Source organism: Peromyscus eremicus, chromosome 12 (assembly GCF_949786415.1).
Source record: "Peromyscus eremicus chromosome 12, PerEre_H2_v1, whole genome shotgun sequence".
Lineage (NCBI taxonomy): Eukaryota > Metazoa > Chordata > Mammalia > Rodentia > Cricetidae > Peromyscus > Peromyscus eremicus.
The window spans coordinates 4,898,909-4,919,956 of record NC_081428.1 but is presented as its reverse complement, the minus strand read 5'-3'; the positions used below and the strand labels follow the sequence as shown (position 1 = coordinate 4,919,956).

Here is a 21,048-nt window from a genome sequence, read left to right as displayed (position 1 = left end):
CTGAATGACAAGTGTAACTCAGCCGTACATCTGTCCTCAGCTACCCAATGCCTAGAACCCTCCTCTGCTCCCTGCAGATAGCCTTCCCAGTGCGGGGGCAGCCACCATTCCATCCCACGAAGATGCTCTTCAAAGTTCACTAATTATAAGGAAAGCAGAGGGGGAAATATTAAACACATTACTGCTTAATAGAAACCATCCAAAGACTGCAATAATTTCATATACAAGTCTATTTATTCCAACCTCAGTAAAAATGCAGAAAGTACACCCTCCACAGGAGGGAATCCCATGTGTCCTGTGCTGTCACAAAAAGGAGGCTTGTAAACTGCTCACAATCTCAGCGGAAGCCTGGAGAATCCTCAGCTCTTCCATCCGCAATGCTTCCACCAAAGTGAGTTGATTTATCAGCAACACTTCCCTCTCCTTCATGTCAGAAACCTGCAAGTTATTAACTTTTCATTATAATAGAAATGCGTTATAGAATTCACCGATTTAACTGCTTTGAGACAGACGGTCAGTGGCCGCAAGTCCCCCAGATCACTTTCTCTTCCCAAACAAAACTCCTCTAAGGATGAATGAGTAAGCCAGCTCCCCTCCCCCAGGCCCTGTGAATCTGCCTGGCCTGGGAACCCCTGTAAGTGGACAGTATGTGTCCTTTTGTAGTTTCATTGAGCATAAAATCTTCAAAATGCACTAAATTTTTTAATTTTAATAGTCAAGTCTCATAAATGAACTGATTTCTCATTAAAACAAAAAATTTATTAAATTAAGACACACATAGGAAAAAAACATTTGAAACACTATCACTAGGAAGTCAAGCACTGATAAAACACGAGGCAAAAGTTGAGACTCATCCTAAGTGCCCGGAGATGACTGAGTAAAGAAAATGTTAATAACTTACACAACGGTATCGTCTTAAACAGGAGGGAGGTGACGGTGACGGCTCGGGTTTAGACTGTGTGCCCCATCCCCAGGGTCACAAAAAGGGGGGAGAACAGGAGACCCTATTGGTCTGGAGGACATCGGGTTGAATGTCACAAAACAGAGTTTGGCTAGAGAAGAGAAACAGACCCCAGAGTTCCCTGTACAACCTGTGACCTTGGTTAGGAACTAGACACACAACGCACATCAAGGAACAGACTAGGAGCCCCCGCGTGGATAACGCCGTTAAATGGTCTGACCAAGCAGTTCCATAAGGTGAGTGTGCAGCGAAGCATCGTCGTGCATCGCACACTGTCTGTAAACCTTCCAGACTGGCCCACGCCTGCACACGCAGACGCCAGAGGCTGACACTGAGTCCCAGCCTCTACTGCTGTCCGCCTGTAGTGAGTCTTGGTCTCTCACCTAATCTGGAGCTCACTGGACTAGGCTGGCTGCCAGTGAGCCTTCAGGATTCTCCTGTTTCCACTAAATCGACCTACCCCACACCCCAGCACTGAGTACAGGCACACATGCTGCCACACCCAACTTTCACGATGTCTCCCTGGCACCATACACATAACTTTAAACTCTGTTAACACAGATATAGAGATGACAAAACATTTGCTCATCGGAGATTCTCAAGACTTTCCTAACAGCATGCATGACAAGCAGCCTCAGGACTGGAACCTTGTGTCCACGTAGCATCGGGGCACACACCTTACGCAGCACAGCATGAGTCTCTTCGATGAAGTCAGAGCATACTCTCTGTGCCATGTCCAAGCTTGTCTTCTCATTTGTATCTGAGATGACTTCTCCAAGGAGTACTTTTTTCCAGGATGTACTAGAACCAGAATGTCCAATAAGATCATTTCAGCAGGTCCCCCAGTTACTGGAGACAGCATTCACCCTGCAGCATGACACACAAGCCATGTCCCTGTTCTTCCTGAGCACAATGAGGCTCATCCCCTAAACCTGTAATATCATTGCAGTTCCTGAATGGAAGCCACAGTGTGGTAGTTTGAATGTAATTGGCCCCCATAAGTTAGAGAATGGCACTATTAGGAGGTGTGGCCTTGTTGGGGGAAGTGTGTCACTGGGGGGGGCAGGGTCTGAGGTCTCTTTTGCTCAAGCTTTGCTCAGTGTAACACAGTCCACTTCCTGTTACCTTCTGATCAAGATGCAGCCAGCACCATGTCTGCCTGCACACCACCATGCTCCCCATCATGATGATAACGGACTGAACCTCTGAAACTACAAGCAAGCCACCCCAATTAAATGTTTTCCTTACTAGAGTTGCCATGGTCATGGTGTCTCTTCACAGCGAGGGAAACCCTAAGACACATAAGAAACAGAGGAAGAAAGAGTAGCCAAAGGGGCCACTAGGTCCGTGCACGTCACCAGCTGTGACTGAATCACATTTCCACGGCAATCCTGTGTCTGGTGTAACAGTAACTGGAGCCACGGCCACCAGCTCCAGGGCACAGCGGCAGAGAAGAGACGGCAGGAAGGCCAGGCTGGGCACCGGACGGCCGAAGACTCAGCGGCGGAGGCACTGTCTGCCCGCTGGCTGTAAGTGACAGTTTCTCCTGAACAGTGACAACCAAGAACACATTTCACTGCCAAATGCCCTCCATACGGGCGTCTGCAGCAGGTCAGTCACTGACGCTGCCTCGGCTTGCAGGAGTGAGGCTGTGAGGGAAGATGAGGCCAATGTTCTGTGATCACAAGACCTTAGGTCTGTGAAGACAGCAACCAAGGAGCCAGAGGTCTCGAAGCCAGAAGAGGTCAAAGCCAAGTCTCTCTGCTTGGAAGAAGCAGCGGTCAGGGAAAGGACAGAGGGGCCTGTGGGAGTGACTTAGAAGAAGGTAAGACAGTGGCTGAATCCGCAAATCAGAGTGTGCACTGCAGACAGACACTCCCAACCTCTGACAAGACAGCCCAGGTAACAGATGGACGTCAGCTTATGATGACTTACTACACAAGAGAGCCAAGAATTACCGGGTACCTGAGTGTCCTCTCTGTAATGATTATCTAGCTTAATCTTCATAATTCCCTACAAATATAACATACCATCCCTTTTAGAGTCAAAGAAAGAAAACTGGGAAAGGTGGAGGCCCTCCCTCACAAGGCAAATCGGAGAGGAGAGATGGCCTGCAAACACCCAGCCAGAACCCCGACCATGCCGCATATAAGAGACCCAAAGGGAGAAAATGAATCTGGGAATGACCTCTGCAAACAGTTGCTGCTTCGGCCCTAAAAGGATGCACACACACCTTGTTCCCACAGGGTCCACACAAGATCAAAAGAAATGATCAGTGAATGGACAGGGGGCACAGGACAAGGGCAAGTGAGAGGAGGAAAGACAAGACGAGACAGCCAGACAGGAGCAGTGGCCAGCCAAGCCCTTCCTGTGCAGACAGGAGCAGTGGCCAGCCAAGCCCTTCCTGTGCAGACAGGAGCAGTGGCCCGCCACGCCCTTCCTGTGCTCACACTGTGCGCTGGGCTGACTACACATCTGCCTAGGGAACAACACAAGGAAGGAGAGACCCCAGGCGCAGAGCTCACTCTCTTAAGGTAAAACACAGCATCCACTAAAAGTGACAACACTAGAGCGGACACCTGAACGAGGGGGTGGGGCACACAGTCGGCACTCCGTATATGAGATCCGACTCCCCACCCATATGCAGCGACTATCCACTGGTCTCTCTTCCGGTTGTATAAATCTTCCGCCTTTTACAGAACCACAGCAGTAGCATGCTGTGGACTAGGAGATGCCTTAGCAACTCACCAATGGGAATCAACACATACATAGGTTATACACACTACAGAAGGAGAAAAAAGAAAGAATACAGAGATCACTTTTTCCTGTAATGCTAATTCAGTGGACAGAAACTCATTGGGTGCTAGCTGGCTTCTGTCAGTCTGACAAGCTAGAGTCATCTGGGAAGAGGGAGCCTTACTGAGAAGGCACCTCCATTGGCTTGGTGTGTAGGCAAGCCTATGAAGCACTGTCTTGATGAATGACCGATGAGAGGGCTCCAGCCCACCGTGGGTGGTGCTCTCCCTAGGCAGACAGTCCTGGGAAGCAAAAGAAAGGTAGCTGAATGTGAGCCTGAAGAGCAAGCCAGTGAGTCTCGTTCCTGTTTCAATCCTGCCTCCAGGTGCCTGCCTTGAGTTCCTGCACCAACTTCCCACCCAGGAGCTGTAAGACAGAATAAACTCTTTCCTTCCCAAACTTCACTTAATCGTGTGGTTTATCAAACTAGGACCGGCAAAGATGAGGAGCTGCATGGAGACTCCAGGAGCTGGAACTCACTGTAGCTGCTGAGTCACCAGGCAATAACCAGGCAATGCCCCGTCACTCCGGAGGCTGACTGAATGCAGTTATGAATTACTATTTCATCTTTACATCTGTGTGTCCTCTTGACTGGAAACAGCGCTGTGGGGGTCGAATGGCCTCCGTGGCTCGTATATTTGAATGCTTGGTCATCAGTATGGCCTTGTTGGGGTGGGTGTGGTCTTGGTGGAAGAACTGTGTGACTGGGGTGGGCTTTGAGGTTTCAAAAGCCCAAGCCAAGCCCAGTGGCTCTCTCCTTCCGCTGCCTACAGATCCAGCTGTAGAACGCTCAACCACCTCTCCAGCACCACGTCTGCCTGCATGTCACCATGCTCCCCGCCATGATGAAAATGGACTAAACCTCTGACTTTTTTAGGGTTTCTATTTCTGTGAAGAGACACCATGACCACAGCAACTCTTATAAATGAGAACATTTAATTGGGGCTGGCTTACAGTTCAGAGGTTTAGTCCACTGTCATCACGGTGGGAAATATGGTGGCATGCAGGCAGACGTGGTGCTGGAGAAGGAGCTGAGAGTTCTACATCTTGACCTGCAGGCAGCAGAAGGAGACTGTGTGTCACACTGGGCCTAGCTTGAGCATCTGAGACCTCAAAGCCGGCTCCACAGTGACACACTTCCTCCAACAAGGCCACACCTCCTAACAGTGCCACTCCATATGGACCAAGCGTTCAAACACATGAGTCCATGGGGCCATTCTTATTCAAACCACCATACCCTCTAAAAATGTAAGCAAGCCCCAGGTAAATGCTTTCTTTGAGGAGAGTTTGCCATGGTCATGGTGGTCTCTTCACAGCAACTGACCAAGACAAGCACCATCTACAGTCTATAGGCTATGCAGCAGTTTTGAAAACTAACTTTTTACGATACATTTGCCTACATACAGTGGTAAATGATAAAATAGACAACTATGTGTACATGTTTTTCTATTTTTCTTTATCTGGAATTAGCTTTTTCTTAAATTTTTCAATACTTCTATGTGCAATCATTTTTTAAAAAATTAATTCCCACGTAAGTGAATCTGCCCAGTGCAAACCTGTGCTGTCCATGATCGACTCCATTTCTGGTACTAAGACCAGGGAGAAACCTGACTTCTGAGTCCCCAAAAGAAAGAGTAAAAATGCTAAGGACGATAGAGCCGTGCTGGGGCTCTTCCTACCCACTGCTGGACACTTGTCCAGCATACTGGGCAGCAGCAAGGCAGCTGCTGTCCTCATCGGTCCTGGGCCGGGAGGAGGCCCTGTGATGACCAGAGCACACCATGAGGACTGACGGCTCTGGGACGTGACTGACAGTCCCTTAGGAATATTAAGGAGCTAACCAGAATGCATGTCTACACTGGGGCTCCTCTCATGGAAAAGCCCTTCAGCAGGACTTCTAGATCAACCCCAGGGTAGAACTGGGTGGGAGAAACATGGGACCAGATAGGGCAGAGTTAGGAGCTTGCTTGCCATAGGAAAACCCACCTCCTCAGAGACGTGCCTCTGACATGTCAGGGCTGACAGCCCCCAGTCACCTACTCAGACAGTAAGCACCAGGTTGGGGGGGGGGGGCGGGGAGAATACCTGAACATAGAGTGCTAAGTTCTCAGAGCCATGTACTCTCAAAGGTTGGGCAGGACAGACAAAGCAGCAGCTCCAGGGCACAGTCTTCTCTTTGTCCCTCGACATGCAAGCTTCCCAAACAAACCCCTTCAATTTTCACCAAGAAGCAGACACAGATTAAATCAATGCAGGAGCCTGGCGATGGTGGCACACACCTTTAATCCCGGTACTGAGAGACAGAGCAGGCAGATCTCTGAGTTCAAGGCCAGCCTGGTCTACAGTGAGTTCCCGGACAGCCAGAGCTACACAGAGAAACCCTGTCTCAAAAAAAAAAAAAAAAAAAAAAAAAAAAAAAAAAAAAAAAAAAAACCAAGAAAAAAAAAAAGTGATGTGGGGAAACTTACAATTTCTCAGCTTCCAGACACAACAACTTAAGAGCTGTGAGTAACCTCCAAGACGGTCCATCCCATCCGAATGTCAAATTTCTACGAGAGAAAGGCAGGCAGCACTAGATCTGTCACTCAGACGAACACAGAAGGAACCCAGCAGTGGCTGTGAATGGGCACACTCGCCAGGTCACCTCCACACAAGGTCAGAAGGCGTGAGGAAGTGCGATGTGGATACTGTGAAGGAGGCTGGGTACAGAACAGCCTGTGCTTCATCCACACAAACGGAGTTTGTGTTCTGACCGTTCCAGGCCACGCTGGGTAGTTCTGTCAACTTGACCCAAGCTAGAGTCAGTGGAGAGGAGGGGGCTTCGACTGAGAGAACTCCTCAATAAGATCAAGCTACAGGCAGGCCTACAGGACTCTTAATTAGTGATTGTGGGGGAGGGCCCAGCCCACTGTGGGTGGTGCCATCCCTGGGCTGGTGGTCCTGGGTTCTGTAAGAAAGCAGGCTGAGCAAGCCATGGGGAGCAAGTCAGTAAGCAGCTCTCCTCCACATCCTCTGCACCAGCTCCTGCCTCCAGGTTCCTGCCCTGTTTGAGTTCCTGCCCTGACTTCCTTCGGTGATGTGGAAGTGTAGACCAAATAAACCCTTCCCTCCTCAACTTGCTTTTGGTCATGGTGTTTTATCACAGCAATAGTAACCCTAAGACAAGGGTGAAAAGCCATTTTCCAATCAGTTTTAGTAAGACATTGAACTTGGTTTAGGGGACCACAGCAAGAGGCCTGGTAACTAACTACACCACATAGTTTACAGTGAGATGAACTGGGGAGGCCTTAGGTCATCCTGGAGAGCAAACACACAGCTACCCCAGCCAGCAGCCTCACACTGTTGCTACACATGAAACCCCTGATTTATACAGAAGAGAAGATGTCTTGTCTCTCACTGGCCCCGATCTGTACCAATGCCAGCGGTGGGTTCTGCTAGGGGTCAGCCTGGCTTGTGATAACCCAGGGCTATCCCACCTGAACCTGACCCACCTAACGACATGCACAGGACTGTGTCAAGCTTGGCTCTCACATTCCCAAGCAGCAGTCTTCCGCTCCTTGAGTGTCTACAACACCGAGCACAACTGTACTACACAGTAAGACCTAATGGACGCCACCTGTCCACTAACACAGAGGCACAAACCAGAACCCTCACGATTTTCAGGGGAACGTCCTCAAGGGGTCATTTCCAGGTAGAAGGACACTCACTCTGTAAAACCATGATCCTTCAGAATGGACACCTTCTTGTGCACCTGCTTATCCGCTGGTGGGAGGTACTTAACCAGCATCTCTACATGAAACAAAAATCAATGTCAGAGTAGGATACTCTTCAAAGTACATGCCCCTCTTCTCCAGCCCACGTTCCCTCCCATTACCACCCTGTACAACCAAGAGTGTTTCCTAGTTCACACTAAGTGTTCTCCTCAGGGCAACTCGCAGAAATCTCGGTCCCCGAAAGGCTGTTACGGTTGTCAAGGCTGAGGTCAGAATAGGGAGAAGCAAGGCTCACATCCCCACTAAGTTCATCCACGGTGTAACAGGCGAAGACCCTAGAGCCATGGCTGGGAGACACGGCCAGGAACAGGCTGCCCAGGAATGCAGGGAGGAAGGACAGTAATACTGTTCACAAGCCAGATGCAAAGCAGTGCACACATCCGTGACTGTAGCCACAGAGGGAATTCGTGAAAACTGACAAACGTTTTTGAAGGAGAAAGAAAGCAAAGGATTTCTGTTTTGTTTCTGAGGTGATGATAGGCTTCAGTTCTGCATTTTATTAAAAAACAACAAAAACAAAGCAGGGCTTTGGGGTATAATTCTGACTAAAGCTAGCCCTCCCTTTCCTTCGGTGAAGGCCTTGCACATACCAGGCCGCTCTCCTGCCACTGAGCGGATCCTCGGGCCTTACTCCATTTTTAAATGTACAAATAACTGAACGCAGTCGTTCAATGGGCTTACCTGGCAACTGTCCACGGTTAGACCCGCCGTATGGTAACTGCAAGGACCCTGAATGAGACAATCTCAAACTGCCCTAACTCACTTCACACGCCCCGCTCTCATTTTTCTTTAAATTATTACATGTATTTATTTTATGTGTTGTGTGTGTGTACCACACACACGTGTGAAGGCCAGAGGACAATTTGCAGAAGTTAGTTCTCTCCTTCCACCCCGTGGGTCCTGAGGATTGAACTCGAGTCATCAGGCTTTGTGGCAAGGCCCTTTACCCACTGACCCATCTCTGGCCCAGTTCTGGCTCTTCTCTCTTTAATCTAAGAAACGTAATTGTTGTTCCGCCCACCGGGTTCATCCGAGCCTACACATAAATACCTCGAATATACGCTGGGAAACCTCCGGCCACTTGCCCGTGGCTTAGAGCTGCTTCTGCTAAGTGCTCACTGAGTTTCTGCTCAGTACAAAGACCCGCCCCTCCAGCCGTGACTGTCACTCACTCCCCACCAGCTTTCCCCCTACTCGACCCTCAGGTCATCCCGCCCTCAGTATCAGTCAGTTTGCAGGCTTGACTGCAACCCAGAGATTCGGATCAGCGAAGGCCAGGCTAGCTCGCCCGAGACAAGTGAGCGCTGCATGCACGGCCTCTCTCTACAACAGGGGACAGCACTGCCTCAGAGAGCAACACTAACCTCCTGGGACAGGAACACAGGCGTGAGGATTGCAGAAGGAGACGAAGCCGTACTCCAGGAGCAGCCGCTGGTTATCATGGGGGCCGTAGCAGATGAACACTTCCTGGTGCTTCCTGCAGCCGGAGGCCGTTCTAATCTCATAGCAGCCGGTTTTCTCGTTGAACGCTGCTTTTACCTACAGGGGAAAGACCTCTCTTTTCAGCACAAATCTAAAAGGCTCACCAAGTTATCACATCAATTGTCGGACGACAAAGTCAGTCACAGGTGGCGAATGGTCCTCCTTCATCTCACCTTTACCTATTGAGAGAGGAGGTCCAACCAGACTCTGAAAATGACCCAAAATATGACATCTGACTCTGGTCAGGAGTGGATCTGTCACAAACAGCCCAGGGAAGAAAATATGGTGGCACTGAGACCCGTTAGTACTAAGAAGCTGCAAAGGCTTCCCCAACTCCCAAGTTTCATTTGTGTACAGTCCCTGAGCTTATAGGGGTCTTCTGCAGCTCGGGCCCTCAGGCTCCCATCAACCAGCTGTGGCTGTGTTCTTCTAGGGTAGTCTATAAAATCACTGAAGTACAGACATCCACAAACACTCCAAAGTGAGGCTGCTGGGGACTGAGTCCCTGTGCCCAACATCCTATGACCTTTCACCTAGCACTGGACTCACACACTGGAGACTGTGCTATGGTGGTATTTTATTTGTACTGAAATGTGATTTAATTGTATGTTAATAAATAAAGTTGCCTGGGGGTCAGAGCTATTAGAGCCATAGCAAAAGCTGGGCGTTGATGGTGCACGCCTTTAATCCCAGCACTTGGTAGGCAGAACTAGGTAGATCTCTGTGTGTTCAAGGATACAGACAGCATTGGAGACACACGCCTTTAATCTCAATACCAACCATAGAAGACCTGGAGGTCTGTACAGACAGGCAGTGACGAGGCAGTCATGTGGTTGGTTTTACAACCAATTGGAAAGCAGAACAGAAAGACTATATAAAGACAAACAGACAGGAAGTAGGTCTCTTTCGGAGAGGTCTCTTGGCTTAAAAGGCTAGCTGCAGGGTAAGGCTCTTAGCTCTGATCTCTTGGCTTTCGTCTTTGCATTGGCTCTGTGTTTCTTATTTAATAAGATGGTTGGTTACATCTACACTGTGCTATGACCTTTCACCTAGCACTGCACTCACACTCTGGAGACTGTGGGAAATACCCAGGCTGGGGTCATCCCAGGACAAGCAGGACCTCCCTGGGTCCTCCCACTGCCCTGTGAGGTGACAAGGTGACACTGATGTCTTCTGGTGGCATGTCTCTTAGTGGACAGCAAAGGTGCAGATCCCAACCCAGTGCACCCTAAATAGGTTTCAGGTGAGCTGACAGAGTGCTTCCTCTCTGCCCTCCAAGCCTGGCCTTTCTCACCTCGTCTTTTTCCCAGCATGCCATGCAAACACATGTATCTCCAGTGTGAGCCAGTGGAATGGGGGAAGGGCTGAGGGGGGCATCGTGACTTGTGGGAATTATTGACTCCGGCCCGCTAGCCAACAGTAGGTAGCAGCCTGGCCCAATGGGCGTGGTCTTCTCTAAAGAGACATGACCAGTTAGAAGGGAGTGCTCTCTCTTGGACTGTGGAGGGCTTGCTGAAGGCACGGCTTGGTGACCTTCCCACTGTCCCTTGGGACCGGGATGAGGAGCGGCAGCAGCTGTGACACACCTTTGTTCTGCATCACGAGTGTACCGTATTGATCTCACCTGTGAATAAACCTGACTTGATCCCTGACTTCCTCTTCCCTGACCCCCAGACTCCTGGTCACACAGGTTCTCGTCTGTTCCATAATCAAGCCTTGCCCTGGGCACTGAGGCTTCCAAGAGGAACAGCAGAAAGCCTCAAGACCTGGGTTCACCGAGGAGGCACAGACAACCCCCAGTCAGGACAAAGACACACGTGCAGACAGCTACACCAAGTGTGAAATGTTAATGTTCGGATCCTGCCCTTTGGTGCCACCCTATGCCCTGGCGTAGAAGCCTATTCTTAAAGGGAAACTCTGCCCATTTTCTCGCTTGCTCTTTTCTCTTCCACTTTCCTTGGCACCTCTCAAACCCCTCACCCCTCTCCTCACCCACCACTGAATAAAACTCTTCACTGAGCACTGTATGCATGACATCTCTGTCTCTCACCCACCGTGGGGCACCTTGGCTCTACCCGCCAGGACCTCCCGCCAGCACGTGTAATATAACATGAAAGGGATGGGACAGGAAGGAAAGCTGGCCAGGCACCCCAGCCCTGAAGAACAGGAAGGAAAGCTAGCTAGGCACACCAGCCCTGAAGGGCAGGAAGGAAAGCTGGCCAGCACCCCAGCCCTGAAGAACAGGAAGGAAAGACTCCGTCTGGGTTGGTGAAAGGCCCAGGGTCTCTGCACAGGGCCCTGCAGACCAGAGAGCAGTACAAAGGCAAAGTAGACTCTTGTTAGAATGACATCCAGGCAGCTGACGGCAGATTGGTCTAACACGTTTACCTGGAGCAGGTTACACCTCCACTGTCTCATTCTTCATTCAAAATCCTTGTTTCTACATGTTGCAATTCTATACCAACAGGACACATGTCCATGCCAGCTTCTCACCTGGACGTGTGGGCTGTGATTCAGCAGATCCAGGTACGGAGCAAGAGCACACGTGTCTGGCTCTGCGGAAAGGCATTCCTGCCTCCTGGACCTCAGGTACACAGCTCTGGTGTTCACGGTGCACCAGGCCCACAGGAAGGCGCTGTAGCTGAAAATGTTCTCCACAGACTCTACAAACAAAGGCTGCAGGGTGGAGAAGAAGGCTCTGGAGGAGGCAAACAAGTCCTGCACGTGGGCTCTCTGCTCTTCCGCCTTCGCCTTTAAAAGTTCAGGCAGAAGATCTACCACTTCCGGCTCCAAGCAGACCGGGCAGGTGTACGACTTGGGTAAAATGTCCAGGTAGGACTTCCAGAGGGACTGACCGCCTGCATGCTTCTCTGAGATTAGAAATGCGCACAGGGCCAGCAGAGGAGATGGAGGAGGCTTCCACCTTGTAAATGAAAAGACAGATTGAAGGAATCAAAGTGTAGACTCAGCCAAACAGTTTGGTTTGCTTCAGAGGGACAGTGCTCAAGCTGTCGACACTCCACCCAAGACAGGCATCTTCCCACGGCTGAGCCTCTCCAGAGCACGCCCAACACGGTCTATGTTCTCTCTCCCACCAAAGCCATGTCCATGGCTAGTAGGTAAAATTTGCTTTGCAACAAAAAAGATCTTGTTTCCAGCCTGGTTCTCCTGCTGAAGCTTTTCTTTCTCCTTCTGCCCCACTTTGTTTTCTGAGACAGGGTTTCTGTGTAGCAGCTCTGGCTGTCCTGGAACTCTATAGACCAGGCTGGCCTCAAACTGAGAGATTTGCCTGTCTCTGCCTCCCAGGTGCTAGGATTAAAGGCATGCGCCACCGCCACCGCCACCACCACCCAGCTAAAAGCTTTTTCTATAAGCTCCTGGATTTCATCTTGCAAAGTTGAACTATGGGGAGTCCAGAGGGGTAGAAAGATTCAGAGATGCAACATCCAACCCAGTGAATTATGGCTCACAGAACTATTTCAATTTAAATTAGTTATAGTTAAGCAGTGCTTAAGAGTCATTCTTTAGTAAAAACAAGTCACATTCCAGTTACTCAACGGGCATTTGTGATTCACATCTTGGATAATGCAAAACAAAGCACCTCCACCATTGCTGGAAGTTCTACTGAGACAGGAACTGTGTCTGCTCATTATACACTGATGGAATCTTCGAGCTTTTGTTCTTAAACTTCTGGGTTCTAACACAAATTACATAGTTGCATTCTGAATAATTACTCACATATCAGCCCCTACGGTATAAACAGACTTAGCGATGTTATCATCATCTTTTAAAATTCAAATTCCCATGGTACCACGCATTCTACTTGCAATTTCTGAATGATTCAGAAAATAAGGATTCAGAGCATCCATGCCTCTACACAGGCCCATAAAGAATGTGTGTATGTGGGAGTTAAGGGAGTGCTTGGGTTATGAAAAAACACAATCTTTGATTTAACCCTCAAAATGTAGAAATCACTTCTGCTGAGACTCTCACTCACTGCCCTCAGGATACTCCAAAACCAAGACTCTCCATCATGTGCACAGAACAAGGCTCTCAGCCTACACTGCCTTCATCCCTAACTAAATCCAACTCCTTCCTAACACCAAATCCTGCACTGCCTGCTCTCCTTCATCCCTAACTAAATCCAACTCCTCCCTCATGCCAAATCCATTCACAGCTGAAGAAGTCAAGCAGGTACAATAGAGTGAACCAAGACAGGGAAGTAGCATCTGTAAGACTTTCACCATGTACACCATCCCATCTCATGCTCACTCCCTAAGGAACAGGGTTCACACCCACATCCCAGGCAGCCTACTGAAGACCTTAGAAATACAGTTCACAGTGAATTCAGAACAAGCCTAGAAGAAGATAAACCTTTCAAATAGCACCCAGTATTTCTCGGCCAGACAAGAGCTGGGTCCTCACGCCCTGTCAGCCATGACACATCTGCCAATGGCAGACACTTTCAAGGAACAGCACTGGCACCAGGTGTGCAGGTGTGGTCACTTACTTCTTAATGTAGGGCCCTAAGGAGCTTCGAATCACAGTGTCCGTGGTGAGCAGACAGCTCGCAGGCAATGAGATAATCATCTGTCCCTCCTTGCCGAAGAGAAAGCACAGTTTAGGACACCTCAGCTTTGCAGACACTGAATCCCATCATTACATATCAAGAGCCCCCCAGAGCAGACAACACAGGCCTGGCCTACAAAGAGAGAAGCACAGAGGTATGAGGGCCGTTCATACGACAGACTTTAATAATTAACAATCTGTGGGAGTAAAACTTTGCTTCACCAGGACAATCAATGATAATTAGCTTGGCTGTGATTAACAAGAGAGCAGCAGCTGAAATAAAATCTTCCTCAGGATCGGCACGTAGAAGCTGCGGCCCAGCAGGGAGGAGGGCTCCACGTAGGGCTGGCAGCAGGGCTTGGTAAACAGTGTGTAAGCCTTTCACAAGCACTGGTGTGAAGGCGTGAAGGGATCATGAAGGGATCATGAAGAGCTGAGGCTTGGTACTGTGAGATCCATAAGAGGCCACTGGTGAAGGTGCAGCCTCTGTGGCAATGGAAACCCCAGGGCTGAAGAGGCCATGAAGGCAAGCTGAGGTGTGGCAATGTCAGAGCCAGGAGAGGCCACTGGTGGATACAGCCTCAACTTGAGTGGAGACTCCAGAATTCTGGAGATGCCAGGACCACGAGGTGAGCACCCAGGACTGAACTCAGGACCTCTGGAAGAACAGGCAGTGCTCTTAACCTCTGAGCCATCTCTCCAGCCCCTTAGTTAGTTATAGTTGAAGGTTAGTTAGTTGAAGATTAATTAGGATAGAAAGTGAATTAGATACATTTTGGACTTAACAAAATAGGATAATGAAATTATCATCTCTGAATTTGTCAAATACAAATGGACTAGACATTGTTTAGACATTTATTATTTGCATATATTGTATATAGTTATTGTACTTTTGTATATAGTTTTTCTTTTGTTAGTTATAACCTTTTTCTTTTTTTTTCTTTTTATTAAAATAGAAAAGGGGAAATGTGGTGGTATTTTACTTGTACTGAAATGTGATTTTAATTGTATGTTAATAAATAAAGTTGCCTGGGGGTCAGAGTTATAGAGCCATAGCAAGTGCATGGCGGTGGTGGCGCACGCCTTTAAGGACCTGGAGGGCGGTACATACAGGCAATGACAAGGCAGTCACATGTTTAGTTTACAACCAATGAGAAGGCAGAACATCTAGACTATAAAAAGGCATACACACAGGAAGTAGGCTCTTTTTTTTTCGGAGAGCTCTCTTGGCTGAAGCAGGATAGCTGAAGCAGGAAGGGTAAGGCTCTTAGTTCTGACCTCTTGGCTTTCTTCTCTGAATCGGCTCTGTGCTTCTTATTTAATAAGACGGTTAGTTACATCTACACAGGACAGCAGCAGGTAGAGTGGGGCTGGCCTCACCTACAAGACAAGCTGTTATGGACGGCAGAGCCCAGAAGATCGTACGTGAGCTCCAGAAGCCAGACAACGAGCTACAAGATCCAGGGATGTACTGCTGGGCTTTGATTGAGCATGGCTGTTTTTATGCTTTGGTTCTTCCCTCTGGGACTAAAAATGTATTTAACTTTCTTTTTCTAAGTCCCAAGAATTTTGTTTATTGTAACAAATATTTCCATGGCATTCAACAGGACTCAGAACTTCTTTGAAACAAATTCAAATCTATAAAATTAAATCAACCAGAATAAAGTATTTTTAAAAAGAAAGGAATCCAAACCACCACAAGGCACACTTTTGTTTATTATAGAGTAACAAACAAAATATAAAAATGGAAGCCAACTGAAAACCACAACTAGGTAACATGTAAGAACTTCCGGCTCTGTCCATGTGACTTCTCTGTTCATTACTACACACCTAAAACAAGTCTGATAAGATTAGAATAGTCTTGGAAGACTTACTTAGCATCAATTTCAAATTATATTCTACTTAAGTGATGTTTCTTACGAACATTAAAAATTTTTACCTCTGCAAAACACTTGTGTCAAGTTATTTCCTCGGATGAATTTTTTAAAGAAAATTACTAAAGCTGGGCGGTGGTGGCACACGCCTTTAATCCCAGCACTCGGAGGCAGAGGCAGGTGGATCTCTGTGAGTTCGAGGCCAGCCTGGTCTACAGAGCAAAATCCAGGACAAGCACCAAAACTGCACAGAGAAAACCTGTCTCGAAAAAACAAAAAAAAAAAAAAAAGAAAGAAAGAAAGAAAGAAAGAAAACTACTGAAAATGTTTAACTATTTTATAAATAATATTAACAAAAATATCCCACTATACTTGGTCTTGCTTCAGCCTCTTTCTTAAATACTGCATCCAATTCTGCAAATGGATATATGTAGCTTTCCCTGATGTGGTGATATATTGTGAACCCTAATAAACTTATCTGGGGATCAGAGGACAGAGACAGCCACTAGATTAGACATAATGGCCAGACAGTGGTGACACACACACCTTTAATCCTATCACTCGGGAGGCAGAGGTCCATCTGGATCTCTGTGAGTTCAAGGCCACACTGGAAAAAGAGCCAGGCAGTGATGCCACACACCTTTAATCCCAGTACTGGGAAGCACACACACCTTTAATCCCAGGAAGTGATAGCAGGGCGGAGAAAGGTACATAAGGTGTGAGGAGACAGGAACTCACTCTCTTTAGGCTGAGGAGTTCGTAGAGGTAAGAACTAGTGGCTGGCTGCTCTGCTTCTCTGATCTTTCAGCTTTCACCCTGATATCTGGCTCTAGGTTTTCCATTAAAAGACCATCTAAGATCCAAACAACACCCTGAAGTCACACTCACACTTTACCACGGTATGATTTACGGTGGAAGTATTACCCAAAGGAAAAGAAGAAATTTAGCATGGTGGGCAAAGTCCAACTCACTAATTCAAATCACACGCCATCACTGGCCTGTATTTTGGTAGTCCACCTCTTTTCACGCATCATTTTCAAATTATATTCTACTTCAGTGATGTTTCTTATGTACATTAGAAATTTTCACCTCTGCAAACACTTGTATCAGGTTATTTCTTTGGATGGATTTTTTTTTTCCTGAAGAGAGCTGCTCCAATGAAGAGTCACGCCTTGCCTAGCATGTCCAGGCCCCAAAAGAAACCTGATTACTTTCTGTGAAAAGACAGAAATACCAAATAACCTGGAAGATTTATTTATCTATTTATTTACTTACTTATTTTTTTGACTGGGTCTTTCTATGTAGCTAGCCCTGGCTGGCCTGAAACTCACTATGTAGACCAGGCTGGCCCTGAATTCAGAGATTTGCCTGCCTCTGCCTCCATGAAGGTGTGAGCCACCATGCTGACCCTGAAGCTTCCTGAATTTGCCATTACAAACACTATCATCGCCCCCACAGAAAAGCAGAGTTGAAGTAAGCATGTTCTCAGCTCCTCAGAGCTCGTGGGATGGGTGTTCCCCTTTGGCAGGCTGTGTTCTCCGCTGGTGTATACTCTAAAGAACGTTCTTCGAGCAATTCTTCACATCCTCATACAAAGCAACAGCTGCTGTGAGTGAGGATAACACTTCTTCATTTCACAGCATCTGTACGTGGAATTCTTCAGGTGTGTTAGCATCTGCACAGCATTAGGGCTGAGGCATAAGGTCCATGACGACTGGGGAGTTCTGAGGAACTTGCCACTCACACTTACAAGCTGCCAGGCCCCTTGTCTTTGCCCAAGAGAGAGGGATCTGCGCCTGACCAAATGGGAGGATGACTGGAGAAGCCTTTGCTTCTGCTCGGCTGCTGTGTCCAAGGACTGTAGCAGGAAGCAGCTGGGTGGGCTGGTGACGGTGTGTCCCATGCTATGTCCAAGGGCTGCAAGGTGTCCTGAAACAGGGAGCAGCTGGATGGGCTGGTAACAATGTACCGTAGCTTCTTTTCCAATATTGCTTCATATCACATAAATATCCCCGTACCTCTGCAATGTCTGTGTCAAAACAGCACAGCAGCGAGACCAGACACCTTTATCTGTCAGGTCTAATAGCCACTCAAAAAGCTGCCTGAGTTAAATCTCATTTCAATTGTCTACGGCATGAGGAAAGCAGCTCCATTTAATGAAATGCGCTGCATTACAGATCAGTCATAAAGGCCTGCAGCTGATAAAGAGCTGGAGTGCTCCCTCTCACTTCAGTTAAAATCTCCTCACAGTGGCCAAAGAACCTCACTGGTTTGTCATTCCTTCTTGGGGGGCCACACTCCCTGTGACACGGGAGGACAGCAGCCCCAAGACGAGGCAGAGCTACAAGGCAGAGGTGTTTGGAGGTGGAGCCACAGCAGGCCATGACTCCCGCAGCTGAAGAGGTCTGGGAGGAGGGCAGCCTGGCTGGCTCAGTGCCAGCTGTGACAAGATCCTGCTGTCCTTCTCTGCCAGCCGTCCATCCATCCAGTCCTCTTACCACAGCGTTGTGCCCAGCCCACTCCTGCCTCGGCAGCTGCCTCAGCTTGTGGACCTGCTTCACCGTGGGGTGCCAGAGTGCCACAGTGGATGAGGGTCACCATCAACTCCGGGTCCAGCCAAGACTCTACAGGGCAAGGGCCACCAGAATCTAGAGGTGACATCTCTGGAGAGAGTCTTCAGGCCCAGAGTAGAGGCTGAACACCTGGGCCAGAGTCCCTGCACTCAGAGAGAAATCAGCCCATGAAGGAGAGCCGCCGAGGCCCAGAGGCAGCTGGGGGAGGAGGAAGGCAGCATGCCCAGCAGCGGATTTTAACTAGACCTTGAACTTTTAAAGCGTTGGATTTTCTCCAAGGCTGTGAGAGAGAGCCTGAATGTGCTGTGGGCTGGCCTGTGGGCATATCTGCGGGCATTTTCTTAATGACTGATGTACGAGGGCACACCCTACTGTGGGTGATGCCACCCCTGGGCCTGTACTGTGCAAGGAAGCAGGCTGAGCAAGCCATGCAAGCAAGGCGGGAAGCAGCGTTCCTCCGCGGTCTCTGTCAGTCCCTGCCTCCAGGTTCCAGCCAAAAGCTCCCACCCGGACTTCCCTCTGGGATGTACTACTATTAACTCATTCCTCTTCAGGATGCTTTGGGTCAGTGTTTTATCACAACAGAGAAACACTTGAGCAGACTCATTATAATATATATATAATATATAATACATCAAATATACATTTAAGATCTGTACATCTCACTGCATACAACATACATCTCTATTTTCAAAGTTTCACACACACACATTTCTGAGTGCACATGGCCAGGTGTCACGGCACACACCTGTAACCCCAGCACTGCAAAGGTGGGAGCAGAAAGATGGAGTATTTGAGGCTAGCCTGAGCTACATGCTGAATTCCAGGCCAGGCTGGGCTATCTCAAAATTGGAAGGAAGTCGAGGAAGGAGAAAAGCCAGTGTCGCTGCCCACTTCATGGTCTAAGCACGCGCCCCCCCATAACACTAGTGTGTGAGCACGGTCCCCCATAACACTGCTGTGTGAGCACGGTCCCCCCATAACACTGCTGTGTGAGCACGGTCCCCCATAACACTGCTGTGGAGCACAGTCCCCCATAACACTGCTGTGTGAGCATGGTCCCCCATAACACTGCTGTGTGAGCACGGTCCCCCATAACACTGCTGTGTGAGCACGGTCCCCCCATAACACTACTGTGTGAGCACGGTCCCCCATAACACTACTGTGTGAGCACAGTCCCCCATAACACTGATGTGTGAGCACAGTCCCCCATAACACTGATGTGTGAGCACGGTCCCCCCATAACAATGATGTGTGAGCACAGTCCCCCATAACACTGCTCTGTGAGCACGCCCCCCATAACACTGCTGTGTGAGCACAGTCCCCCATAACACTGCTGTGTGAGCACGGTCCCCCCATAACACTGCTGTGTGAGCACAGTCCCCCATAACACTGCTGTGTGAGCACGGTCCCCCCATAACACTACTGTGTGAGCACGGTCCCCCATAACACTACTGTGTGAGCACAGTCCCCCATAACACTACTGTGTGAGCACGGTCCCCCATAACACTGATGTGTGAGCACGGTCCCCCATAACACTGCTGTGTGAGCACGGTCCCCCCATAACACTGCTGTGTGAGCACGGTCCCCCATAACGCTGCTGTGTGCATGCCAGCTGTGGCTCTCCTTCCAAGTGCTGCTTTGTACAGAATTGCTGTGACAGCCTCAAAAACAGAAACACTCAGGCGGAAAGCCCTTGCCCCACGAGCCTGGCGACCTGAGCTCAATCCCAGAGCCAATGCAAAGGAGGAAGGGAGATGAACTCAGAGCTGTCCTCGGTTTCACACATGCACATCACAAAAACACACACTAATCATTTTTTATTTATAATAAAAAGTAGAAATACTGCACACTAGTGTGACTCAACTCACTAGCACTGAACTACACACTTAAAAAGAGTAAAAACAATAAATAAAAACAACAGCATTATTATAAAATTACAGCAAAGAAATGTACATTCTTTTGACAGAACATACATACAGGACTAAGTTTAAACAAATTAAGGAATTTAAAAATAAACTTAGGGGCTGGGCTGTTGCTTTGTGGTGGAATGTGTACTTAGCCTAGGTAAGACCCCAGGTACAAACACCAACACAAAAACATTTTGATAAATAAACTTATGTGATTTTTAAAATAAAGAAATTGATGTGTAACTATTGAGAAAGTTACACAGTAGATAATATTTTTAAATAGCATAGAAAAAAAAAAAGGGAGGACCATGGAGCTGACCCACGTTGCGACTGTCATTTTCCAGGTAAGGAAACAGATGCAGGTCCGGAGCATGCTGTGGAGGGGGCTCCAGGGCCACTCCCTGCTCTGCGTCCCTGCTCTCCAGCCCAGCACCACCGCCATCCACCACCGCCATCACAGACACCACCACAGCTCTAAGGTGCTGAGGCACACTCTGCGGCCTACTCAGGCTGTCTCCTTCCTCCTCAGAGTTCCACTCAGACCGCACAGGGCCAGGGAAAAGACTGTGGAGATATTTTATTTGTGCTTTAATAAGTAAAACTTGCCTGGAGATCAGAGGAAACAGCAAGCCATTTTAAGTAAACAAAGAAATCGGCAACGGTAGCACACGCCCTTAATCCTATCACTTGGCAGACAGGATCTCTGTGTTCAAGGCCACACTGGAAACAGAGCCAGGTGTGGTGGCACACACCTTAAATTCCAAAACTAGTTAACCATGGAGGTCTGGAGGTCGGTACAGACAGGAAGTGACAGAGCTGGGCAGGAAGAGGAAGTGATGTAGCTGAACGGAGAGAGCAAATCAGATGGCAGAACAGCAAGGCATATATGTGTGGGTAGACAGGAAGTCACAGCTTTTGGAAGCTGAAGAGTTGGTGAGGTGAGGTTGGCTAGTGGCTTCCCCTATTTCCCTGATCTAAGGCTTTCACCCCTATATTTGGCTCCGTGTTTTTTATTTAATAAGACCGTTTAGAAATTCATCTACAAAAAGACAGCCACCTTCCTGCCTTTGCAGCCCCTGGGGTTGGGCCATCTATAACTCAAACTCAGAG

The 21,048-nt window shown here is 48.5% G+C and overlaps 1 protein-coding gene across 2 annotated transcripts in view; it reads right to left on the bottom strand.

Moving 5' to 3' along the window:
• Positions 1-215: 215 nt before the first annotated feature.
• Positions 216-21,048, bottom strand: part of Setd4 (SET domain containing 4) — a 36,642-nt gene continuing 15,809 nt past the window's right edge. For both annotated transcript variants that reach the window (XM_059277380.1, XM_059277381.1), the window contains 7 exons: positions 13,523-13,611; positions 11,506-11,935; positions 8,895-9,069; positions 7,465-7,546; positions 6,226-6,306; positions 1,639-1,762; positions 216-438 (listed from right to left, as the gene is read on the bottom strand). In XM_059277380.1, coding sequence (XP_059133363.1) covers positions 304-438; positions 1,639-1,762; positions 6,226-6,306; positions 7,465-7,546; positions 8,895-9,069; positions 11,506-11,935; positions 13,523-13,611 — 1,116 coding nt within the window. In that variant the 3' untranslated portion in view covers positions 216-303. The remainder of the gene's footprint in view (positions 439-1,638; positions 1,763-6,225; positions 6,307-7,464; positions 7,547-8,894; positions 9,070-11,505; positions 11,936-13,522; positions 13,612-21,048) is intronic.